The sequence below is a fragment of the Eumetopias jubatus genome, unplaced genomic scaffold (assembly GCF_037043125.1).
Source record: "Eumetopias jubatus isolate StellerSeaLion01/CBP00866 unplaced genomic scaffold, mEumJub1_p1.0 scaffold_2, whole genome shotgun sequence".
Taxonomy (NCBI): domain Eukaryota; kingdom Metazoa; phylum Chordata; class Mammalia; order Carnivora; family Otariidae; genus Eumetopias; species Eumetopias jubatus.
The window spans coordinates 198,926,441-198,943,454 of record NW_028274808.1 but is presented as its reverse complement, the minus strand read 5'-3'; the positions used below and the strand labels follow the sequence as shown (position 1 = coordinate 198,943,454).

The 17,014-nt window shown below is 60.3% G+C and overlaps 1 protein-coding gene across 2 annotated transcripts in view; it reads right to left on the bottom strand.

Moving 5' to 3' along the window:
• SORCS2 (sortilin related VPS10 domain containing receptor 2) overlaps nucleotides 1–17,014 on the bottom strand; it is a 461,295-nt gene that overhangs the window by 17,248 nt on the left and 427,033 nt on the right. For both annotated transcript variants that reach the window (XM_088020885.1, XM_088020886.1), the window contains exons 12-18: nucleotides 14,964–15,040; nucleotides 11,784–11,875; nucleotides 10,915–11,022; nucleotides 5,290–5,410; nucleotides 4,179–4,312; nucleotides 3,359–3,487; nucleotides 780–951 (exon numbers count right to left, since the gene is read on the bottom strand). In XM_088020885.1, coding sequence (XP_087877011.1) covers nucleotides 780–951; nucleotides 3,359–3,487; nucleotides 4,179–4,312; nucleotides 5,290–5,410; nucleotides 10,915–11,022; nucleotides 11,784–11,875; nucleotides 14,964–15,040 — 833 coding nt within the window. The remainder of the gene's footprint in view (nucleotides 1–779; nucleotides 952–3,358; nucleotides 3,488–4,178; nucleotides 4,313–5,289; nucleotides 5,411–10,914; nucleotides 11,023–11,783; nucleotides 11,876–14,963; nucleotides 15,041–17,014) is intronic.

Below are 17,014 nucleotides of genomic sequence, written 5' to 3'. Positions count from 1 at the left end.
TTCTGATTTCTGTTTTTGGATGCTCTACAGGGAGTTTGCTACTTCTATGATCAGAAAAATAAGCATATGCTGTATATTAATTTTAAATGACTAGAGTAAAATACAAAACTTCGCAGCTGTTACCTTGGGGGGGAACAGGGTTTTTGCTGATATTTATATTCTTGAAATTTTAGGTGTTTTTCAAATGTTCTACCATGAGTATAAATTCTTTTTTAAGTCAGAAGAATACGTGACACTTGTACTAAAGAGAAAAAGAGAGAAAGTGGAAGACTGGGAGGGAATTTACATATTCGTATATATTATATAGAATTAAATCCGTATCTATCATCTACCTTCAGGATTTATCTTTGGTTCTGGGATTTATAAGTAATAGTGTGTGTGTGTGTGTGTTTAATTTTCTGCTTTTCTTAAGATTCCAGATTAACTAAATCAATATAATTAGAGGTTTAACAAATTGCCACCCACAGGAACAAATAAATCTCGGAAGCGTCAGAGTCCAGTAAACACACTCTGCCGTGCACAGAAGGGTCCCCGCCACGTGTGCTGGTTGTACGGTGACCCCCCCCCCCCATAGTCCACTGTCCTCTGCAGTTCGGATGCTGCTCGGGGCCTGGGGAGGGGGCTTCCGGCCTGCTCTTACCCCCTCAGCTTGGAAAACCCCTGCCGAGATGATTCTGCTCCAAACCACCTGGAAGCGGAGGGGACCCCCCCCACCCCCCACCCCCGTCCCCTGCTTCTCCGGCGGGAGTGGCCCAGTGGGGGTAGCACGCCGCGCTCACCTGCTCCTGCCGCACCACGAACAGGACGTCCTCTCTGGGCCGCACAGCCACCGCCTCGCCGCGGATGCTGACCTGCAGGCCCCGGGGCGGCGTGAGCGGGCACTGCAGCTGCGCGGGGCTCTGCCGAGGGTCCACACCGCCCTCACACACGTTGGACACCACCTTCCGGTACCTGCAGGCGGAGGGCGGGTCAGGGTCTGCACAGACGGCGGGGGAGGGCACGGGCCCCGCGGCCTGGCGGGGACTCGCCGGTGGCAAGGTGCGGCTCCCGGCTGGTGGCCTCCACACGGATGCCCAGGCTTCTCCTGGCCTCCCGGCCTCCTCCCGGCCCCACCGAGAGCCTTGTTGCCCCGTGTCAGAGCTGAGAGGCCAGGCGAGGTGGGGGGTGGCCAGCCACTTCCCTGTGCAGTCACAGGACTTGCGACAACCCTAACACTTGCTGCCCTTGTGGGCGAGGGTGTGACTGGGCACAGCCTGAATGCTGGGGCCTCACTGAGAAACGTGCCCAAGAGGGGCCGGGACTCGGATGTGGCCTTGCCACCGCTGCGCCCCCTCGGGGCTCCCTTCCTCACCACCCGGCTAGAGGACACCTGATCCAGCGACTCCTTCACACCGCGTATTTGCTGGGGGACCAGTGGACCACATATAGCTGCTGCCCTTGCTGGGCAGACCGCCCAGGGCAGGAGGCAGACTGCACCACACTACCCCCCACATCGAGGTAAAATCACCGCCCACAAGCTCTGGGAATCAGTCCCTGAGTGAGCGGCTTTCAGCTGAAGTCGGAAGGGCGAGCAGGAGAGGGAAGGGCACCCAGGCAGCAGGACCAGCATGGGCAAAGGTCCTGTGGTGGTCAGCTGGAACCAGAGTGGGGAACAGGGCTGAGAGGAGGCTGGACAGGGGTTGGGGGGCAGAGACCATGGGCTCTGATGGACCTTTTATGTTTGTCGGGGGTGGCATCAACTGACTTGCCAATTGTGAAGCTCTCTAAGGCTACACCGGGACCCTGGGTCCATAAAACTAGCATCCTGCCAAAGAACCTGGCTCTGCCCACCTCCCTGAGCCTGGACCCCCCCCCCGCCCCCATAGCTCAGCCACGGAGACACACATTCAGGGGTTTATCATGCAAAACACACTGGATTAATTCAGAAGAAAATACACTCTAAGAGCTACTCCCCACGGCACCTTGGTGCCCAGAGTGTGCACATGGTCTGATGTGCAACCCTTCACCCTTGATGTGGGCCCTCGCTCTGACACTCCTGACAAGAGTCCCTGCTTGCCACACGCTAGTGAGTGCACCAGAGAGGCTGCTGTGGCTGATGGCTGGAGGGATGATGGGGGAATGATGGATAGAAGAGGGATGGATGGATGGATGGATGGATGGATAATGGATGAATGAGGGATGGAAGGATGAGGGAGGGAGGGAGGGACGAAGGGAGGGAGGGAGGGACGGATGATGGGTGAATGATGGAAGGATGAAGGATGGATGGATGGATGGATGGATGGATGGGTGGATGGGTGGATGGATGGGTGGATGGATGGGTGGATGGATGGGTGGATGGATGGGTGGATGGATGGGTGGATGGGTGGATGGATGGGTGGATGGATGGATGGATGGATGGGTGGATGGATGGGTGGATGGATGGATGGATGGGTGGATGGATGGATGGGGGATGGATGGATGGATGGATGGGTGGATGGATGGATGGATGGGTGGATGGATGGATGGATGGATGGATGGATGGATGGATGGATGGGTGGATGGGTGGATGGATGGGTGGATGGATGGATGGATGGATGGGTGGATGGATGGATGGATGGATGGATGGATGGATGGGTGGATGGGTGGATGGATGGATGGATGGATGGATGGGTGGATGGATGGATGGATGGATGGATGGATGGGTGGATGGGTGGATGGATGGTGGATGGATGGATGGATGGATGGGTGGATGGATGGATGGATGGATGGGTGGATGGATGGATGGGTGGATGGATGGGTGGATGGATGGGTGGATGGATGGATGGATGGATCGGTGGATGGATGGATGGATGGATGGATGGATGGATGGATGGATGGGTGGATGGATGGATGGATGGATGGATGGAGATGGGTGAATGATGGAAGGATGAAGCATGGATGGACAGATGGATGGATGGATGGATGGATGGAATTTACGCTGCTGAGGCTAAAACCTGCAACATCTGGTCCTGCTTCCTAAGCTCTGCCCCTGTCCATTCCCCAGGGGAAGTAATGGGGATTTTCTAGAAAGTCCACTGGCATTTTCTTCCCTCTTAAAACTGCCTCAAAGGGACACAGAGACCTTAAGATAGAGCATCTCGGGACCTCCTGAAGCTGTGGGTTCACAGCTTCATATACCTGATGCTTTAGCTCTTTGTTCAGAGCCAGCTCAAAACACACTGTGTCCCTGATGCTGCCCCATGTGGGCTCAGATTGAGCCCCTGCAGGGTCGGTGCCCGGGGTGACTCTCAGGAGCCCAGCCAATAGGGCATTGTTGGCTGACTTCTCTTTCGGCGGCTCTGCCACCAGAGCGGTGCAAGGAGGCGCGTGCCGCACTCACCCGAGGCTGCTGCTGTAGGTCTGGCCCAGGACACAGTCGTCTGGCGGGGACAGGGGGTTAAACCAGAAGCTGGCAAAGCACTTGCTGGCATCAGACTCCGAGGAGGGGGAGCGCTCAAATCCGTAGTCACTGTTGCGGGGCAGAAGGGCGGTCAGGAGACAGGTTTGGGTGGGGATGGGAGCTGGTCTGGGGCGGGGGCCTCACAGCAAGGGCCCGTGATGCACCCGTTTGTGGGGACACACAGCCCCATCCAGCCTGAAAATCAGGGTTACATCCCAGGTGAGAGGGATTGCAGAGGGGATTCTGGGAACTCCCAGGAGAGCACTGAGCCCAGCCTAGGTATCCTGGAGGGCTGCCTGGAGGAGGTGCACTGAATCTCCAAGGAAGGCAGTGGACAGCCAGGGGGCAGAGAGGGGAGGGGCACTGCACAAGGGGCCCCTTCAACGCTGGTGAGGGGGGTGCAGGTGGAGGCATTGGGCACATAAGGGGAAGCATGGCTAGGGAGGCAGGCGGCGGCCAGAGGCTTCGTGAACCAGGCTCTGGAACTGGGAGAAGTGCTGGGTGGGCGCCGCTTGCCCCCAGGACACCCTCCCCGGTTCCTAGCGCCCCTCCCCACTGTGAGCAGGCCACTGTGATGGCTGAGCCCACGCGCCCTTCAGTTCCCGACGCTCCTCCCAGGAGCGCCCTGTTGCCCCTGGCTCTAAGGCCCAGAATAAGAGGGCAGGAGGACTGTGAGTCTGAGAGCCGCGCTGGGTGGCGGCTGCCGGCTCGTGAGGCTGCTCAGGGTGCCCCGGAGGCCCGGAGCCGGTGCGGTCCTCACCAGAGGAAGTCCGACTCCCGGCACCTGCACACCCGGGACTCGAGCGCCGACGTGAAGCTCCGCCCCTTGATGCACCAGGACGTGGACTTTCTCTTCCGGAAGCTTCTCTGCTGGCCCATGATGCAGCGGTCGCCCTGCAGCGAGAACGCGGGGTGAGGAGCCGGCCGAGAAGGGTCCACTGCCCTCCGGTGGCTTGGACTGCTGCTTTTGCCCGTGTCCGAAAATAGCCGATTCTCAACCCCCAGGCAGCCAGCCGCGTGGGGCAGGGGATGAGTCCCCTTTCCCAGATGGGGAAACTGAGGCTCAGAAGACGAAGTGGCGTGCCTGAGGTCAAGCTGGGGCAGCCCCCCTCCCATCCCGATCCACAAGCATCCATTGAGCACCCACTGTGTACACGCTGCCCCTGGCCCTGAGGGGTCACAGTGCTGCTGGAACCCAGGCCCCTGTTATGTTTCTCCTCGTCCCCGGGGTGGACGCCCTGTGCAGGAGCTTGGAGGAGCCACGGTCCACGGGGCGCATGTGGACACACAGCAGGTCCTTAGCATGCACTCCCAGCAGCCCCCGCCCAGCCCCACATCGGGGACACTGACAGGAGCAGGGACCCCAGCAATTCCAGAGTCCCACATTCTGAAACCTCGAGCCTCCCATCACAACGGCGGCAGCACAGCCTGGTCTGGACTGCAGGCGGGCTGCTTCCAGCCCTTACTGATTTCACGTAGTGTGACTAGTCTACCTTTTGTTCTAGAAACATCTATGTGTTTGAGGTTATGGGGCGGGGCTGCCGTAACCCCCCAGGGGTGTTAAGCAACCTATGCGCAGGCCCCGTGCTGCCCGCCCACCATGTCACAAGCCCCAGGCCCCGAGCACACAGGACTGCACAGTGGGGTCAGGGCACGTGGCCCCATGCCGCTGAGCGTGGCGGCAGACCCAAGCCCAGAGCAGCCCAGACGCCAAGAAGTGGCCGGAAAGGCCAGCAACAGGACTGGCCGTGTCAGGGCCGCCGGGGTTGTGGGAAGCCCTCCTGGAGGTGAGGCTCCTGGTGCCGCCCAGGACGGAGGACGCACAGGCAGGGAGGGCCGCCCTGCCCGCCACAGCCCGGGCCCCGGCGCACCTCCAGGTCGGTGAGGTCCCAGGAGCCGTAGTCGTCCTCCGTGCACGGCCTGGGGAATGAGGGCCGGAAGTCCACCTTGACCAGCTCCCAGTCGGACCGGAAGCTGATGTGGCCGAAGACCCTGGGGAGGGAAGAGGAGGGACGGTAACCCCCTCAGCCTGGCCCGCTTCGTGGCGCGAACCACTCCCCTGGGGCCTCAGCGCCCCCTCCTCACGGGCCCAGCGGCCGCTCTCCTGGCCGCTCCTAGAGTCCCGGCCCCCCTGCCCTGTGCCCAGCCGGCTGCAGGCATGTGGTCCTGGTGGTGGTGTCTCCCTGAGGATCACACACCGTCTCGGACTCATGGATGGCACGGGCGGGGGTCTCGCCCCACACCCCCCTCAAGGGACGAGGGAGTGGGCACAGTCGTGTCAGGAGCCCTGGCCTCCCAGTTGCCACCCGGGCCCTTCCACAGCCTTCCACGGTCTTTGCTTCGGTTCCGCAGAACGTTGGGGAGGTCAGCTGGATGCGGGGTGCTTCTCCTGCCTCAGTCAGCATCACTGCACCGGGGCCTGACCCGCGGACACCCTGGTCGGCCTCACCGTGCCAGAGCCCTGCACCGCGGACATCCAGCTCTGCGGAGCTGGGCCACCGGCTGTTTTTCCAGGCACAACCAGCAATCCAAAGAGAGGTAACAAGTCATCATACGGGCTCACAGTGGCAGGACCTCAGCCTGGGCTCACCTCCTGCCCACCATGGGGCCCCAGCCTGGGCGAGCAGAGGACGCAGGGGAATGGAGCACCATGGGGGCTCTTGAAAGGCCAGACACGTACGGGACACCCATGATGTGCCGGGGGTTCCATCTGTGCTGTCTGGTCTAATCCCCACCACAGCCTCGTGAGACAAGTCCACCCCTATTTTACAGATGGGAAGACTGAGGCACAGAGACGCTAAGTAACTTGCCGCAGGCCACACAGCTTGTTTGGGCCATTTCCTCTTCCTCAGCATGCAGCAGTCATTTGCTGAACATCTACCATGTACCCAGATCCCTCCCTCTCTGCAAGGACTGCTATTTCAGGGGCTCCAAAAACCACCAGAGAAGAGGGGCTCAGCCAGCACATCCTTGGTCCTTCCCGAGTCCAACCTGCAGCATTCTGGACATATCACCAGAGGTTGAGCATCTGGGTAGAGGAGGTGATACACCCTGCTGTATTCAGCCCCCTTCCAAGCATGCTGACGGGGACAGGACACTTGGGAAGGACAATCATGATCTGAAAGGATCCTAACCCCATTCTGGGATGGTGGGTCACCTGGCTCATTCTGTGTTCTAGGGGACACGACGGCTGGCTCTGAATGTCCGAGGCCGATGTCTGAAGAGGAGTTTTGCTTTCATGGGACATCTCTAAGCCAGGCAGGCCTGGACTGGTGCCCCATCTCCTATGTCTGTGACCTTGGGCAGGGTCACTCCCTCTGTGTACCCCAGTTTCCTTGGCTTTCAAACGGGGACGATAGTTCTGGCCTTTCAGGATTGATGGTGGATTAGCCATGGTCTGTGGGGGGTGCCGGCGCACACTAGGAGCTTCATCCACATGCACACGCAACAAGTGATCTGCTCCCCAAAACAGTCCCCTGGAGTAGATCCTGTTATCTCTATTTTGCCGATGAAATCCCCCGCCTCTGCTGGCTGGCCGTGGGCCTCCTCGGTTCCTCAGGCCCCTGAGCCTCCCTCTGTCTCAGCCTTGTGGTCAGCCTTGTGTCCCATCTCCCAAAGTCTGCTGGGTTGGTTACAGAAACAGAGAGTGAGGGTCTTATCTCGATAGGGACACTCTTTAGGGAGCACTTACAGGGCCCCCAAGGCAGAGCAGGCCTGTCCCCGTCCCGCAAAAACCACGTTACCCTGAGAACAGCAAGTGCGCGCTGGACACATACTGACACGACCTACTGACTGCGCGCGGCGCTGGGTCGGCGTCTCATCTTCTCCCTTCCCAAACCCGTGAGGAATACACTGCTGCCGTTCCCATTTTACAGATAAGGAAACAGGCTGACAAGGGACCAGCCAAGGACCGCGCAGCCAAGGCCACTGCCTCCTAAAGCCTCAGCTGAAATGCAGAAATATCTGTCACCCGGTTCATTCTGAGTTTTAGGAAGAACATGCCAAAGGCAGCCCGCGGATCACCTCACAGTTAGTAGGAGAGAAGGGGCCAGGGGGGCAGGGTGGGCCAGGAGCCCCCCGCCCCGTAAACAGCCCCCCGCCCCTGGGCGCGGCGCGGGAGGGGAGGGTGGGCCGCGGTGAGCCAGCCTGGGGGACACATCCTGAAAGGCGGCGGCGGTCACCTGGGACATGACCTTTGGGTAGATTTGGATAAAAAATCACCTGAGAAGATGTTCTGAGCTGTGCAGGAAACAGGACAGCAGGCGAGAGACACAGACAGACAGACAGACACAGAGAGACAGAGACACGGAGAGGGAGAGAGGAAGGAGCAGCGTTGGGGGGGAGGCCGCCGGGTCCCAGTGAGGACGCCCCCACGGCCCAGAGACATACACGTTTTGCTCTAGCGTGCCCGTGTGTCGCCTCTTGGGCCACATGACTGGCTCCCGTGTCAGCTGGGATTTGAACAGCGTGCGGAGACGCAGCTCCGTGAAGGAGGGACGGTCCTCCTTTAAAACCTTAAAGGGTTATAGCACCTGCTTTTTCTGAGGCCAAACTCAGCCCTGGTGCTGTGACACGTGGGACCAGGGGCTTGGCTCCAAGCCCAGTGCTCTGGGGTAGAAAGTGTCCCCATTTCTCAGCTGGGGAAGCCGAGGCCTCTGGCCCGGCGGGCTCGCCACCCTCCATGCTGGCACTTTTGCTTGATGGACACCAGCCTGCTCGCCACACCCCAGACAGACAGCCCTGCGTTGGACCCCAGGCGGGAGCCCTCCCTCCCCTGCCCACACACGCTGACACCCTCCCGCAGCCCCAGGAGGAACCGGCCCTCCCGTCCCAGACCCGCGCCTGCGGCAGCATGTGGACCACACAGATACACGGAGCCATACGGGACATAACACGTCCCCAGGCAGGGGCATGGCAGCGACTGGGTGTCCAGGGGAAGTGCCCCAGCCAGGGTCTCTAGGACATGACCGGGTCCCCTCCCTCTCCAGCTCTGGGAACCACGCTGAGCTGAGGTGACAGAGGCCCCTTGCCCACCACTCCCTTGGTGCAGAATTGTTGAGATTTTAGCACCCCCAGAAAAGGGGGGGGCAATACATCCTTCCGTGGACATTTCTTATGAGGACAGAACAAGATGATGTATCAAAACGGACCCGTAACATGCAGCAGGTGCTCAGCAAGGTGTCCCCAGGGCCCTTGTCCAGGGGGCCATACTGCTGAAGAGGCAGGGAGGGCACCAGGCTGCCTCCGTCCTGGTGGCAGGGAAGGCCCCCCGGGAAGGGGTCACTAAGCTGAATTTCAGTCTGCAGGGAATTCAGACGGCTGCCAGGCCCTGTTGTCTCAAACGTCCAAGGGAGGAGCCCACACTCACTGTTTCCCCGTCCTGCCCCATGCCATCTGCAGCCCTCAGAAGCCTAGGAGGTGGGCGCAGAAGTGGGGGTGGTCAGCGGTGGTCAGCAGTGGTGGGCTGTCCAGGCCCGCGCTCCCAGCCCCACCCAGGCACCAGAGCAGCTCAGGGTTCCCTTCCCCCGGTCTCCCCACTAATGAAGGTTTCTTGTCAGTTTGGGTTTGAGGCTGGGGGCTCATCCACGTGGATCTCGGGGGGGGGTTCAGAGGTGCGAGCACCTCGCCCAGCACGGCCGGTGGCAGAGCCGACGGGGCCGCGGCGTGGAGGCCCACTGAGAGCCGGCAGGGCACACAGCAGGGTGAGTCCATTAACCAGGTGCTTCTTGCCGGGGCCCTGCCAGGGAATGGCTCCCAGGCAAGAAAGCTGTGCCCGCCGCAGGGCACACGGCCACCCCAGGCCGGGCCCGTGGGGAGAGGGGTCCCGCTGCCGACCGCTCTCCTGGCCAGGCCTGTCAGCTCCCGGAAAGATGGCACCAGAACAGGCGGACCGTCCGAATCCTGACGGGGGGCAAGCAGCGGCTCCTTCCCCACCCACAGCTCGTCCTGGAGCCTGTGTCTCACGGATCCCATCCCAGTTCAAGGTCAGCTGTTCCAAGATGCCCAAGACACCGCCGGGCCCCATATGGCCCTTCCCCACCCCGCTGGTGGGCCCTGGGACACCAGCATCCTTCACACTCGCGAGGAAGGGGGCCACTCTTTACTTAAGTTTGATGTCTGCCCACTGGACCGCCAGCTCTGGGGGTCCTCGGGGTCCTCGGTGCCCAGAACAGTGGGTGGCACGTTGCAGGCCATGCTGGAAAGTCTGAAGAGGCGCTGGCCTCCACGGCCTCTGCTGTGGTGTGGAGCCAGGGGGGCGGCCACCGTGAAGGAGCCCCGCCTACCACCAGCGGCCCCCGGCCCTGAGCGGAGCAGGGAAGGTTGTGGTGCCCTGTGATGGCTTCCTGGGGCTGCCCCGACCACTTCCACAAACTGAGGGCAGCGAACAACAGAAACTTATTTTCTCCCAGTCCTAGAAGCCATGAATTTGAAATGTAGGTGTTCACAGGGCAGGGCCCCGTCCACAGGCCCTAGGGGAGGGTCCTTCCTGCCTCTTCCAGCTCCCAGGACTGCAGGCAGTCCTCAGATTGTGCCCCCGCCTCCAGTCCCCGCCTCGGGTCACTCTCTCCCCATGTGTCTGTCTGTACCCCTCGCCTTCTTATAAGGGCATTGGATTAGCGCCCCCCCCACCCCCCGCACGGCAGTGTGACCTCATCCCGACTGATCGCATCTGCAAAGACCCTGCTTCCAAATAAAGCCATGGGTTCTGGGTAGATGTGCATTTTGGGAAACATTGCCTCCCCAGTACAGGCGTCATCAGTAAAAGGCAGGTTGTGCCGAGTGTGGCCAGGCATGCAGAGAATCAGCGGAGCTGTTAGAAATGCAGAGTCTCAGGCCCCACCCTGGCCCACTGATCAGCCTGAACAAGCCCCCGGGAGGGCGGATCGGCCAGGAAGGAGCCTTCCACAGCTGGACCCCCCTCTCCCCGGTGTCTGGGGAGCGCAGTTGAGCCCTGTGTACCCTGTTTCAACTCCTGCCCTCTCAGATCCCAAGAAGGATGTCCCTGTGCCCCTCCTCACCGTGCCCAGGGCAGCGTTTGGCCCGGAGTGAGGCCTGGCTCCCCCTGGGAGCTGGCAAAAGGCCTGGGGCTCAGGGGCCCAGAGCTGCAACCTCAGTCAGAGCCCAGCCTGCCCTGGCCACAGCCTGGCTCTGCCCCGCACGGGCCCTCCCTGCGCAGCGGGCCTGGGAGCCCTTCCAGGGGCCAGGAGCTCATAATAATAACGGTGATGATGGTGGTAAGGAAAGCTCAGAAGGCCGCTTCGGGCAGTGGGCCAGAGCCGCCCTTGACTTGGTTCCAGCCCTCACCACCTAGGTGATCCCGGGCAGGTGACGGGCGTCCCAGGCGTGGCAGGGGCCAGTGAACAGGAGGAGACGAGGAGGCACGTGTGAGGTTGGAGAGCAGAGTGAGGAAGACGGGAAGGAGGCGCGGAGGCCAGTGCTGAGCGCGCCTCGGAGCAGCAAGGCCGTCTGCCCGCCCGCCTCCTGTGGGTACTCACGTCATGACCAGCGTCTCGTCCCCCGGCTCACTCAGCAGCCCGTCCACAAACACGGAGGTGCTGGTGAAGTTGTGCGTGCTCCAGGTGAGGCCCTCGTCCACGCTGAACCTGCCGAGAGAAGGGGCGTCACCACCGCAGGCAGCTGGGAGCACGGCCCGTGTCCCGGACCTGCTGCCCTCCTGGATCCAGCCCTGCGCGAGCCCCGGGGCCAGCACTGCCCAGCCGAGGGGGCTGGGGGCCCGCAGCAGCCGCCCGCCGGCACCAAGTGGCCTCCACATCTCCTTAGTAACACCACAGCCAAGGAGATCTGGGCGTGTTGTCTAGGTACCGCGAAGCTGCTTTGCAGCCCCTGGACGGCAGTTATCCGGGCCTTGGAACATCCAGGTCAGCCCCACACAATGCCTGAGCCTAGCCCAGGGGTTGCCAGGCCAGGGACAGAAGTTTACTGCCTTCCAATGGCATCATATCACGGTGTCCCCAGCCTGTAGTGCAGAAAACTCTTTTTCAGACTAAAGTGATATTGGCTTCCCAGCAGCTCCCCCAGCTCTGCCTTCTGAGTCCAGAGTTCACACCTGCCCTCACTTCCCCACAACGACCCTTCAGATGTCTGAAGCTGATCCAAACGCCCTCTCACCGGGGCACATCCTGCTGGCTTCCTTGCCTGGCCCTGCCTCCTCCAGCTGACTGACTAACTTGGTGATGCTTGAACGTCACCTCCTCTGGGAAGCCCTCCCTCCAGCCCCCCTGACCATGCTGTGCTGTTATTCCCTGTTTCACTGTGTCCCCCTGCCTGGCCTGGAACAGCTCCCAGGTGGAGGAGCCCTGAGCACCCTGCCCCCGGCCCCCATGCCGGGCCCCCATGGCGTTACTTGAGGATCTTCAAGGGGATGGAGGTATCCTTGATGGCTGCGATCACGCCGCCGTGGTCCAGGTAGAGGACGTGGTGCTCTTCCTCGAACACCTGCAGAGGGGGCGGGTGACACTCTGAGGGCAGGTCACTCTCTGGGGGCAGAGGTGTCAACACACAGGCTGGGGACCACGAGCAGAGGCCAGCTCCCTGAGGCAGGGCCAGCCTGAGGGCTCCGCGTGTCCCCCAGGCCCTCCCCATGCTCTCCCACGCCACCCAGACTCAGTGCGTGAGGGATGAGTGAATGAGCATCGCAGTTTCTAGACCACTGGCATGAGAACATTGCGAATAAATGCCACAGGCAGCCGTCTGCACAGGAAAAGCCCGCACACCAATATGGCAGACAACGTGAAGGTGAGAAAGAAATCATGGAAGTCAGCAAACCTCTATTTGACAGTAATACCCAGCAGGTGGGCCGCCTCCTCCAGGAAGCCCTCCCTGAAGCCAGGCTGGGTGGGGAGTGCCTCTGGGCTCTGGGCCTGAGCACTTACTACACTATTTGTCATTGTCTCCTCCAGCCAGGAAGCTCCTCCCAGGCAGGGCCTGCCGCTGAGTCCTCTTTTGTGGCCCAGAACGGCTCAGCTCAGAGAGCTAAGGGTGCCTGTGCTGGGGGAGCGTGTGGGGATGAATGAATGAATGAGTAAGGGAGTGAATGAATGAACTGTCACTGTCCCCCGGACAGGGCTCACACAGGAGGAGACACCTCTGGTGGCCCTGGGATCGGTGCTCCAGGTCCTCTCTGTTTGGGTGCTGGAGTCCAGAGGGAGAGATGAAAGTCTGGGCCCAGGAATCCTGGGATGCTGAGGGGCGACAGACCAGAGGGGCAGAAGCCCACCGAGGAAAATGAACTCCCAAACAGCCGGGCTTCTCCCAGGAAAGAGTGAGCTCCTTGTCCCAGGGAATATCCAAGGAGAAGCTAGTCTCCTCTCCGGGACCCCTGGGCTGCCAGGCACAGTGTTAGAACCACGCTGGGGGCACCTCGCAGCAAACGCATCTGTCTCCCTGCGCCCGCAGGGTTCTGTTGCTGGTTCTGTTGCTTTGAACTTGCAGAGGCCTCTGCCCGCACCATGGGAACCCTCATTCCTGCTCCACGGGGGGCCTACTCCACTTTCTTTCCGGGGTGATGAGGCCGTGGGGCGGTGGGGTGTGGCAGTGAAACCACACGTGGGTTCTCAGGGCCTGGTTGTCCCAGAGCCCCAGGCCCAGGCCTCCGCCCTCTGGTGCAGCTCTGTGTGCACACGTGGCTGGGGGCTCCTCCCCGGAGGACAGGCAGGGGCAGTGACCGTGCCCCCTCCCCCCAAAGATGGGGTGCCTCCCAGCCCCCCAGGGCACCCCCAGAGCGACTCCACTCTCATTAGCCTGGGACTCTGCAAGAGGGGACTCGGGTCTGACCCCCACCAACAGGTCATTCTGTGGCTTGATCAGCCCCTGGGCAGCAGGGCCCAGGGGCAGGTGGCCACCCCTTCCCACCTCTCCCCCAACCCCCCGCCTCCCCACACCCCAGGCTCCGAGGGGATTCCTTGAATGTTTTCTGGTTTGGTTTTTTTTTTTATCGTCCTAGGGAACTCGTGTTTTTAAAAGGTTATGCCCATTAAGCAGGACACACACTGCCATTTGTAATTCATATTCTGAGAGCTCTCCTCTCAGACACATGTTACGACATCCTTGACAATCTGCCCACGCTCGGTAGGCTGCCCTGTCTTGGGTGACTGTCCCAGCCTGCCCTCTGTCCCCTCCTCCTCTGCACTCAGGCATGCAGGGCCCCTCCTCTCGTCCCCCGCTCCGGCGCCCCCACCCGCACCCCACCCGCACCCACCAATGCCAGGCCCCCGTTCGCACTGGAACCGATGTTCCCCCATCCAGTTCCCTCATTCCTAAGCGTGGAATCCCAGCAAATTGCTGGACAACAGGGGCCACTGTGAGTATCTTACAGTCGGTTTCTAGAAAATTAGAACACCTTGTCTGTTTCACCCTGGCCTACTTAATCTAACGGGGGGCACGTTTCCCTAATAAACGGACAGACGGTGACCTTTCAGGAGGTTTAGGCATGTTTCACGGGTTTTAGTGAAATAGAAACATTCTAACACAGTAAGTCTCTTCTGCCCTTTTCAAAATTCTGAGTTTCTTGCATATTATTAAAAATGTCAGGGCCTTACACCCAGGCTGCAGGTAAATGGGGTACCTTTGGGGCTAACGTATTTGTCCAGAGCGCGACCTGGGGGAGGGGCTGCAAGTGGAGCCTCAGGCACGTATAACCTGCCCCAGAGCAGAGCTCCTGACACTGGAAGGGGAGATGCACACCAAAGTTTAGTGCATTTTCTTAAATGTTAAAAGCAGGGACAGTCACTCCAGGATGCTGGTGGACCTGATGAGGCCTTTGGGGCTGGAAACAGACAGCAGGTGTAGAGGCAGGCTGGCCTCTCCTGGGGCAGAGCCTGGGCCGGCTCCCGAGCCGTGTGACCGCACTGCCCGGGGACGCCGGGGTCCGCAGCCCACAGCCCGCCCTCCAGGCTGGGAATGTCAGCCCCACGTGGGCCCGGCACTGAGGAGCCCTGGCAGGTCCAACCATTTCCTGCACAACAGCTTCTCTGCTTTCTCTTCTCGGGCCCTGCCGCGACCTCGAATCATCCCCCCTGGATGTCTCCCAGGCCCCCCAACCCAGACTCAGCAAGGTTCCTCCCGGCCGGCCCCTCCCCCACATTCGCCTTCTCTTCCATGTCTCTGCTCTTCCCGCCAAGAACCGTCCCTGCCGGGAACCTGGGGATCACCCGTGGTCCCCGCTTCCTGGCCTCCAGGCTCCCAGAAGAGTTCAGCCCCAGCTTCCGAGGCCCTGTGTGCCACCTGCCGGGACGGCACCTCCAGCCCCAGCCCTAGCATTTACTCCCATTGCTGAGACCCCCACGGTGACGGGTCTGAGCATGTGAAGGTGCGTGTCAGATCTCTAACTCCCCAGCAGGGGCTCATGCGGCCGACGTTAGCACCTGCTGCAGGGAGCTGTGTGTCCAGCCAGGCCGGCAGGCTGCAGGGGGAAGACCTGTGTCTCGGGACATGTCTGGGAGGGGAGGGCACCACAGAGCTGAAGCATCAGCGGCGAGTCTCGGCAGAATGGGGGGGGGGGGCGCCAGGCCCCCAGCCTCCTTACCTGCCGCCAGGTATGGCCGCAGTCTGACGTGATGTACATTTCTTCCTTATATTCCACCAGCTGTGAGCCCAGGTTACCTGGTGGGGAAGAATAGGGGCAGGGTTGCTCTTAGGATCAGCCTGCTTTTGGCCCTACCAAGGTATGTGTCCAGACAAATGTCCACACAGGAGTGATGTGGGCCCTGGGTCTACATCTCCCACACCCAAAGCTGCCCATGCGCATGCCCCCTCTGCATTCTCCGTATACTGACCGGCCTATGGAACCACTAGAACTACTGGTCCTAGTTTGTGCAGACAGGGATTAACTTTGCAAAGAAAGCGAGCATCAGGCAGGGCAAGGCACTTGAGGGGTTCACGGGGAGTGAACGGCTCAAGAACAACTGTGGAGGGCTGATCAGGGACTGGTGAGGAGGCCATGCTCCAGGTGGGCCGGTGTGGGGTCGTGGTGGTCCCTGACAGGATTTACACTGGGGCAGGACACAGCTGGGTTTGCATTTGGAGCCAGCTCCCCGGGGCTGGGGGCCGGGGAGACCAGAGGTCCAGGGCTAAATGGGAAGTACAGGTGAGAGGCAGGCTAAGCACCCAGGAGGTGCTCATTAAATATGTTCAGTGGATGTTCGGAGGAATGTGAGGTGGGCACCAGACCAACCAGATGGCCAGGACGTCCTTAAGGGGTTCACTTAAGCCCAGCACCAGGCTGGCTGATGGGTCAGCACCCTCAAGGCCACTTTCTAGACTCAGATTTAAATCCTGGGGTGGTGCCAGAGTGGGAAGATGCCCAGCTCAGTGTCCAAGCCAACCCCAGCCTACAGATGAGGACACTGAAGCCCTTCTGGACTCTAGCTTGGAGCCCCAGAGGCCCCTGTCCTGGGAAACCTGTACATCACTGGCCATTCGTAGCATTGTTTATGGGGCACTCTCAGGAGTATCTTATCCAGAGACAAGGTCAGATGTCTTTGGAAAATTCCAAAGGAGATGGATTGTCCTCAAATAGATGAGTGAATGTGAGTTTTAAGGAGAGTGGCAGATGGTTTGTGTACCTGTCATCTTTGTTGAGGTCCAACCAAGCACCAATATGTTCATCCATCCATTATCCATCCATCCATCCATCCACCCATCCATCCATCCCCCATCCATCCATCCATCCACCATCCATCCATCCATCCATCCATCCATCCATCCCCCATCCATCCATCCATCCACCATCCATCCATCCATCCATCCACCCATCCATCCATCCCCCATCCATCCATCCATCCATCCATCCATCCATCCCCCATCCATCCATCCATCCACCCATCCATCCCTCCCTCCATCCATCCATCCACCCACCCATCCACCCACCCATCCATCCATCCCCCATCCATCCCTCCCTCCATCCATCCATCCATCCCTCCCTCCATCCATCCATCCACGCATCCATCCACCCATCCATCCAATCATCTATCCATCCATCCATCCATCCACCATCCATCCATCCGTCATCCATCCATCCACTCATCTCTCCATGCATCCCTCCATCATCCATCAATGCATCCTTCATTAGTTTACCCATCCATCCACCCACCCATCATCCCTCCATCCCCCCATTTCTCTTCATCATCAATCCCACCCACTCGCCCATTCCTGCACTTATTCAACAGCATTTGCTGAGCACCTGCTCTCTGTCCAGCTCCTGTGCTGAGCTGTGGGGGTTCTGAGCTGAATAAACCACAGCCCCGGCTCCCAGAGACCTCTCAACCCAGCTGGGGAAGAAGTGTGCCATGTGACTGCACACAGAGCCAGGATATCTGGAAGCCCAAGGAATCGTGAGTGCAGACAGGGGACAGCTGATGGGCCCGGGAAGGAAGGCCATCGAGAGGCGATTCCCGCAGGGAGTGACCTCCAAGCTGGGTCTGGAGAGACAAATGCGCGCTGGCCAAGGGAGAAGGAAAGGGTGTGCCAGGTGGAGGGAACGGCCGGGTTAATGGCGTTGTGGTGGGAAGGCGCGTGGCAGAGGGAGGGGCAGAGGGGCAGGTGCTGAACTGGGTCCCTTCTCCCCGCCTGGCAAAC